Here is an 8,481-nt window from a genome sequence, read left to right on the forward strand (position 1 = left end):
CCCGTCAAAGCGTGCAGACGAGTGGAAGGACCCGTGGCGCCGGTCCAAGTCCCCCAAGAAGAAGCTGGGGGTGTCTGTGTCCCCCAGCCGCGCCCGCCGGCGCCGCCGAGCCTCGGCCTCCTCCGCCTCTGCCTCGGGCTCCTCCAGGTGAGCCAGGGCTGGGGCTGTGTGCTGGGCACCTGCTGGGCTGCTCTGCGCTCTGGGCTGTGTGCTGGGCACCTGCTGGGCTGCTCCGGGCTCTGGGCTGTGTGCTGGGCTGCTCTGCGCTCTGGGCTGTGTGCTGGGCACCTGCTGGGCTGCTCTGCACTCTGGGCTGCGTGCTACGGGCTGCTGAGCTCTCTGCACTGAGCACTGACAGTTCCCCGAGGACAAGGCTGGTGGGGTTTGGAGCAGAACATCTTTGGAAACAAAACTTTGGGGGCTTCTCAGGAAGCTCTGAATTGTAATATTTCTTCTCAGGAAGCTCTGAATTGTAATGTTTCTTCTCAGGAGCTCTGAATTGTAATGTTTCTCTCACAGGTCCTCTTCTCGTTCATCCACCTACTCGGGGTCCGGCTCCTCCCGCTCACGCTCCAGGTCCTCCTCCTACAGCTCCTACTCCAGTCGTTCCTCCAGGCACAGCTCTTTCTCAGGCAGCAGGTCCAGGTAGTGCTCCTGGGACTGGGAACCAGTGGTGGGATGGTTTCCAAATGCTTCCTGACAGTTCCTTTTTGCTGTGTTCAGATGAGCCATTCCAAGCCCTTGGCTGAGCGAGGGAGGCTGTGGTTGTTGGCTGAAGGAGATCTGTCAGCCACCCCCTCCTCTCCCCAGTGCTCCCACCCACAGGTGCAATGCTGTTGTGGCTGGGCTCTTTCCCATACCTGTGGTGGATTAACATTCCCATCATTTGCATTTTCTGATTGGAAGAAGTTCAGCAACATCTCTTTTCTCTGGCACTGGGATTTCTATTTCAAGAGGCAAATCCCGTTTCTTTATTAAAGCAGTTGTGTCTTGTGATAGTCCTGACACTTCAAAGTAGCAATCCAGTGTCCCATGCTGATTAAGATTTATTCCTCTGCTACTTCCTTGCCCCTGCAGACAGTTTCCCAAGTCTGGAATATCCATAGTAGGAGAACTGGCTCCTCAGATAGGAGCTGAAGCCACACAGGTACCCAGAGCAGATCCCACAGGTGATGGCACAACACACTCTGTCACTTCTGGGACTGCTTTCTCCTAGGAAAAGCTCAGCTGGGAGCTGATTCCAGCTGGGAAGCAGAATGAGCTTCCCCATCCATCCATGCTCCAGGCAGGACAGTGCCAGTGTGGATGACACCCTTGACTGCCTCTCCCTGAGGTGACAGGGTGAGGAACACCCTGTGCCCAGCTGTCACACAGGAGTCAGGCTGCTGAGGCACTGGGGTGCAACCAAGGCACTTCCAGTCTTGGCACTGGGGTGAATCACCCCAAGAGCAGCACGTGGTGTGTGCCCAGGGGCTCAGGAAACAGCTCCTGCCCTTGACTGTCATCTTTGGGATGCTCCACTTAATGCTTCTTCTTGGGTTCCAGAAATTACAGATTTGGTTTAGGTGTATTTTTTGTCTTTCTCCCAAGTTTCTTTTGGTTTTGTTGCTGTTTAAAGGAAGAATTGATCTAAGAGTTACAGGACAAAAAGTGATGAACATCAAACTCAAAACCCTGCTTATTTTCCTGTGTATTCTCCCTAAGGAGAGATTAGAGAGGATGGAGGCAGGTTCAGGTGTTCCTGTGAAATACCTGGACTGCCTCTCTTCTAGCTGATCCTATTTTTTCTTGCGTTTCCTACTTTTCCCACTGTCTGGTGACAGAAGTTAAGTTTTGTTGCACTTTTGTTGCACAAGAGTCCACATATAAAACCAGGAGCAGCTCAGGAAGGTTCCTGGGGAGGGGACAGTGGTGGCTGAATGCCCTGAGAGCCAGGAGAAGCTCCTGCAATCCCAGAGCCTGAGCTGAGTGATGTCTCCTTCCTTTCCAGGTCAAGGTCCTTCTCATCTTCTCCCTCTCCTTCTCCAACACCATCTCCTCACAAGCCACTGGCCAAGGCTAAAGGGGAATTATTGCCACCTCCTGGGAAAGGGTAAGGATCCAAATTCCTCTGGGTGAGAGTCCAGACAAACCCTGCTGACCTTCAGGGGCCTTAAGGAAGGAATGCAGGATGAGATGGAATATTGGGAAGGAATTGTTGCTGTCAGGGTGGGGAGGCTCTGGATCCCTGGAAGTGTCCAAGGCTGGATGGGGCTTGGAGCAGCCTGGGCTAGTGGAAGGTGTCCCATGGCAGGGAGTGACATCTTTGAGGTCCCTTCCCATCCAAACCATTCTGGGATTCTAAACCTCACTGAGTTTAAGAAAGAAATAAAAGATGTAAAATACACCCTTTATTGAAGAGTTTTTAGCTTGGCAGATTTAATTAAATAATGGCACTTTTAGTTATTAAATCAGAGTTAAACTGTGCAAGTATCTTTAAATATTACCTGTGTACAATTTAAACACATGATTTACTGCTGGAGCATTCTGTGTGTGCAGATATATTTGTATAATCTAAATATACATAATAGGAGCTATAAAAAAGTTTAAATTCCTTCCTCTGCTGTGGCTTTGGTTAATCCACAGCTCAGAATAAAGAAATCGTTCAACCTCATCAACTTTTCACACTGGAGACAGATGAAAACAGGACTGGAGCTCCCTGCAGCTGGGTTTGGCACATTCTGGCAGCCCTGCTGCTCTTTTAAATTCCTGAAATTGCTATTTCACAAACCTTGCAGTGGCAAATTATGGGGACGTTGGAGGGTGACACAACACTGTAGTGATGTCACCTCTTCTAAGCTGACCTGCAAATAAGTGACACCATGGGAATCCCCCTGAATTCTCCAGAATTTAGGACAATCCCCTTTGCCACAATTCTTGTCCTTTGTTATCCTGCCTTTTGGGGTTTTTCCCCCTCCACTTTGGGGCTCAGCCCTCCCAGGCCCTCTGCTCCCTCCCAGTGCTCCTGGCAGCGCTGGTTTGGGGACACCAGGGCAGCCTGCCCCAGCACAGGAGTTATTGTCACTGGCTAACAGAGTGCCATGGGCTTAATCCTGTGTTCTCAGGGGATAACTGCAGATACTGAGCACAGCAGGAGGAGGAATTGTCTGTGTGTGTGTGTGCAGACAGCACCTCCTCCCCAGGTAATGGGTGTGAAATCAGCACTGGGATGCTCCAGGGCCTGAGGGGGCTGGGGACAAGGGATGGAGGACAGGGCACAGGGAAAGGCTTCCCACTGCCAGAGAGCAGGGTTAGATGGGAAATCAGGGAGAAATCCTTCCCTGGGAGGGTGGGCAGGCCCTGGCACAGGTGCCCAGAGCAGCCCCTGGATCCCTGGCAGTGCCCAAGGCCAGGCTGGACAGGGCTGGGAGCACCCTGGGATAATGGAAGGTATCCCTGCCCATGGCAGGGGGTGGAATATGATCTTCAAGGTGTTTCCAACCCAAAGCATTCCAGGATCATACTTGGAGCAGTGTCCAGCTGCCAGAGCAGAGGTTGGGGTGCTCTGAGCCCTGAGGAGCCAGAGCCATTCCCATCTCCTGCAGGGGGTGGTGGGTTACACTTTGGTGCTCCCATCCAGTTTTCCCCAGGGAGCACAGGCCAAGGGACAGATCCAGGCACACACAGGCTGTTTTGCACCCTCCTGATCTGTGTGCTGGCGTTAAAAAGAGAATTTTTGCATTAACTGTGCACATTTCATTCTGAAGCCTGACTGGCAGATTTTAAGCAGGTGTAAGTGTCTGGGATAAAAATGATGGAATTAAATGGATGACAAATAACATTTCCACCCAGTCTGCTTCAGGAGTTCATTTACAAGTCAAATATCTCCAGAATTGGCTGTTGTGCAGTAATTTGTCTCTGAAAAGATGAATTGATTGAGCATATGGGGAACAAATCCCTTTAGGGAAATCTGTGGTGTTTGTGTTTTGGTGAAGCAGCCAAGTGTTTGAAGCTTGAGGAATCACATCAGGGCCAGGTTGGATGGGGTTTGGAGTAACCTGGGATAGTGGAAGGTCTCCCATGAAATAGAGTGGAGTGGGATGATTTTTAAGGTCCCTTCCAGCCCAAACCATTCCAAGTTTCCATAATCTCTAAAATATTAAACAACAAATCAGAGCACATTATTTCTGAGGACATCAGTGCTCTTTGCCCACCCTCTGGGATCACACACCTGAAAATTGTTGTTTTTCCAGGGAGAAATCTGTGAAGAAACTCACTGCCCTCCCAGTTCCTCAGCCACTCACAAAAATTACAGCAGCAGCCCCAGAGGCAGCCAAGGCAGGGGATAATCGGGAAGCCAGGAGGAAGGAACGTCAGACGAGGACTCCACCCAGGAGGTGAGAGACAGGGGGGTGGAGTGAGCCTTGATCTCATGGCAGATCCAGCAAATCGCAGCTTTCTGCCTCCTGGAATGCCAGAGTCCCAGTGTTCAGGGAGAAATCCATCTCCTGGGGAGGGAGGAAAGGGGAAGAGAGCTCGGCTGGGATGGTCCCGATTTGCCTTGAGTGGCTCCTGCCCCTGGAGCCTGGGGGGAGGATGGAGTGGGTGGAATACAGGAAATGTGGCAAAATCAGGGTGAGAGTGGGGAAAAGGCATTTTTGAGAGCTGCTGCTTGTGGAGGTGGCTGAGGGGTGAGGAAGGAATGTGGGATGCCCCAGAGATCTGATGTGGTGGAGGTCAGCAGCTGGCCCATGCTGACCACAAGGATATTCCCTCCCACAGAACATCATTCCCTGGGATATTCCCCACCACAGGACATCATTCCCAGGGATATTCCCCACCACAGAACATCATTCCCAGGGATATTCCCTCCCACAGAACATCATTCCCAGGGGTATTCCCTCCCACAGGAAATCATTCCCAGGAATATTCCCCACCACAGAACATCATTCCCAGGGATATTCCCCACCACAGAACATCATTCCCAGCACACAAACTGGGAGAAGTGGTGGAAGGGCCGATGGCCCCTCAGGGAGGGCTGGGTGTCAGTCACAGGGTGCTGAGCAAATCTCTGCTTTTCTCTTGGGGTTTTCCTCCCCTGTCTCTCTTTGCCACTACAACTCTCATTGTGGGAGGGGGGTTTGCTGCCTTGCAGGAGGACCATCAGTGGCAGCATCAGTGGCAGTGCCAGCAGCTACAGCGGCTCCAGCTCCCGATCGAGGTCCTTGTCCCGGTCTCTCTCCAGATCTCATTCCAGATCATCCTCTGCCTCAGTCTCCCACTCTCCCTCTGGCTCAAGGAAATCCAGGTACAGCCCTGAGCCTTGGTGAGCTTTATTTAACAGCAGAGATTGTGGCTGTAGGTCACAGGTTTGGTTTCTTGCAGTGGAAGCTCTCTGTAGCTCCAGCAGCAGCAGCTGCAGGTGCCTGGGGGTGGGACAAGGTTGGGTTTGTGTCACAGATCCCAAGTCCTGAATTGTGATGGGAATGCAGTGTTGGAGAGGGCATGGAGTGATAGGACAAGATATAGTGGCCTTAAACTGATAGAGGGGATATTTCAATGGGATATTTGGGAGAAATGCTTCCCTGGGAGGGTGGGCAGGCCCTGGCTCAGGTTGCCCAGAGAAGCTGTGGCTGCCCCATCCCTGCAAGTGTCCAAGGCCAATTTGGACAGGACTTGGAGCAACCTGCTCTTTTGGGAGGTGTTGGGGTTAGAACTGGGTGATCTTTAAGGTCCCTTGCAGCCCAAACCATTCCATGATTCCGTGATATTTCCCTTGTGGTTTGTTCAAGGAAATAATCCTGTCATGTGTGTCCAAGTACCCATTTAACCTAAATGGTGACCAGAACAACTCCTTCTGGCCAGGGTGATCCCACGTCCTAATTAAACTCCAAATGAACAGTTTCAGGCTATGGAGCTTGGCTCTCCTGAGCCTCTCCTACCTCTGGTTCCTGTCCTTAGGGGAGATGCTTGGCCTGTCAAGAGAGTTAGGTCAGAAAATCCCCAAAAGGCCCAGCTAATGATATTTTCCCTTTGCTGTCAAAGTTGCAGGTCCAGTTCCTTTGTGCTTAGCCCCAAGTGAACAGTTCCAAGTCTCTTGGTCTGTGGGATGTGTAAACAACAAACTCCTTCCAGCAAAGAAAAACAAACCACTCTCGGGTCATTCCTTCAGGTTTTTTCATCTCCTCACACAGAGGATTCCCTGAATCCTCACAGGCAGAGCCTTGAAACCCAGCACTTCCGTGGCACACGGGTGTAAGAGTAGTCCTGTGGTGTAAAACCAGTGGCTGGAGCAGGATTTGGCTCTGAGCACTGCAAATTCCCATCCGTGAACTCTGTGGAACTCCGAGGTTCAACGTCCGCGTTATTTTATGGAAATCCCGGCTTGTTTACTCCGTGCTTGTCACGTTCATCAGCTTAGCCTGGGGTGATGCAAGAGCTTCAGAGAGCACCAGGGCATGGATGGGAAATGGGAGCACACTGGGGCTGCCTGTGCTGCCCCTGTGGCAAGGGGGAGACGTGGCAAATGCACTGTGTGCCCACACCAGGCCAGCCTGGCAGCCTGGAGGAGTTCCTGGCTCATCCTGGCACCGTTGGAACAATCCATGAGAGCTCTCAGAACTCAGCTCCTGGTGCCAGGGGTAGAGGCTGCGGAGGGTTGGTCTATGCTGGAACTGCCACAGCCCCTTCAGTCATCCCAGTGCAGCTTCCAGGCAGGGAGCCCGGGCCTTGCTGGCAGAGCAGGGCGGTGTGGCCCGTGGAACAGGCTGGAGAGGCTGCCTGAATATTCATGGAGTGGGATGGTTTGGCTTGGAGAGGAGCTTAAAGCTCATCCAGTCCAACTCTCTGCCACCTTCCTTAGACTAGGTTGTTCCAACCCTGTCCAGCCTGGCTTGAACACTTCCTGGGATAGGCCCTGCTGGGAAATTTCCATCTTGGAGGTATCAATCGTGACAGTGAATGTGTGCCAGCAGCAGAAACCCTGCCAGGGAACCCTTGCCCTGAGCTGTAACACTGACCTGGATGTGCCAGTGCACTCCCTGCTTTCACTCCCTGTTTTCCTGGGCAAACACTGACCTGTTTACCCATTGCCTTAATCCTGGCTATAAATAATCATTACTTTCTAGGCCTGCACCCCACAGCTTTGAGATCTTTCACACCAGCAGCACCCCAGGACACACAACCTTTGTGCATCGTTCCCTGCCGAGCTTCCCAACATGCAGGGAGATGCAGAAAGGCCTCGCTGCCTTCCTGGGTGTGCTGAGCTGTGGCTCTTGGCAGGTCCCTGAGCGTGAGCAGCGTCTCCTCCGTGTCCAGTGCCTCGTCCAGCAGCAGCTCCGTGCGCAGCGCCGACTCCGAGGACATGTACGCAGACCTGGCCAGCCCCGTGTCCTCGGCCAGCTCCCGCTCCCCCACCCCGGCCCAGCAGAAGAAAGGTACAGGCTCCTGCTCTGCTGGGGGTGTATCCCTCTGGGGAGCCTTTGGAGAGGAAGGGAGGAGCAGGGATCCTTCCCTGGGAATTCTGTGGGCTCTGGGAAAATCCTCGAGCAGAGGTTCTGTGGAGAAGGGAAGCTGTGGAGCAAATGTGCATCCACATCCTTCCATCCCTGTGCCTCTGGTTGTCTCTTTTCCTGCCTGGCAGTTCTGCCTCTCCCATTCTCCTTCACCCTTGAAGGTGACATAAATCTGGACAGCTCCAGTATCACTTTGCTCTTCCTCTGCTCGTTCCAGACCATGGCAGAGTCTGTGGCAAAAGCTTTTTGTTCTTTGCCTTTTCTGTTGCTCTCTGTGGAAATTCAGGGTTTCCTGAATCTCTTAACCTCATGTCCACCAGCTGACATAACTGCTGTGGGCTTTTTCCATCCCTGGAGCAGCATCCTCTTGCCCAAAGGGAGAGCAGGCAACAGGAATCATTCCCAAGTCACCACTTGTGCTCTCTGCTTTCAACAGGAAAGTCAAAAAAAGAAGACAGTGCTAAAGAGGAGAAGAGGAAACGAGATGTGCCTGCTCAGCTCCTGAAATCAGCCAAGCCCACCCCAGGAAGCAAATCCCAGCAGCTGCCCCAGGGCCAGCAGCCCTCGGCCCCCCAGGCACAGCAGGGCAGCTTCAGCGGGCACAAGGAGATCAAACTGACGCTCCTGAACAAGGTGGGAATGAATCCCTGGGGGCTGGGATTCCCTGCTGGCTTTTTACTGTTTAAGCCAGTTTGCAACCCAAGGCTTCCTCCTGTCTCCAACCTCTTTTCTCCCACTTGCTCCTGGAGCCGTGTGTTAGATGTGGCACTTCCTGGGGCCCTTCCTGCAGGAGGGGATGGATCCCGGCTGGAGGGAGGAGATGGATCCCAGCAGGAGGGAGGGGATGGATCCCAGCAGGAGGGAGGGGATGGATCCCAACTCCAGGCTCAGCATTGTTGGGATGAGCTCAGCCAGGAAGGTCTGGGGCTGGCTTGGAGGGCAGCACACAGAACCAGTCTGGCAGCACACACCCTGTGGTGGCTTCACT

At 52.9% G+C, this 8,481-nt stretch overlaps 1 protein-coding gene across 1 annotated transcript in view; it reads left to right on the forward strand.

Moving 5' to 3' along the window:
* ZC3H18 (zinc finger CCCH-type containing 18) overlaps window positions 1-8,481 on the forward strand; it is a 45,409-nt gene that overhangs the window by 32,005 nt on the left and 4,923 nt on the right. The window contains exons 9-15 of the mRNA XM_031060122.1: window positions 1-147; window positions 520-645; window positions 1,991-2,092; window positions 4,233-4,376; window positions 5,135-5,287; window positions 7,261-7,415; window positions 7,930-8,126. Of these exons, the coding sequence (XP_030915982.1) occupies window positions 1-147; window positions 520-645; window positions 1,991-2,092; window positions 4,233-4,376; window positions 5,135-5,287; window positions 7,261-7,415; window positions 7,930-8,126 (1,024 nt within the window). The remainder of the gene's footprint in view (window positions 148-519; window positions 646-1,990; window positions 2,093-4,232; window positions 4,377-5,134; window positions 5,288-7,260; window positions 7,416-7,929; window positions 8,127-8,481) is intronic.

Source organism: Geospiza fortis, unplaced genomic scaffold (genome assembly GCF_000277835.1).
Source record: "Geospiza fortis unplaced genomic scaffold, GeoFor_1.0 scaffold102, whole genome shotgun sequence".
NCBI lineage: Eukaryota > Metazoa > Chordata > Aves > Passeriformes > Thraupidae > Geospiza > Geospiza fortis.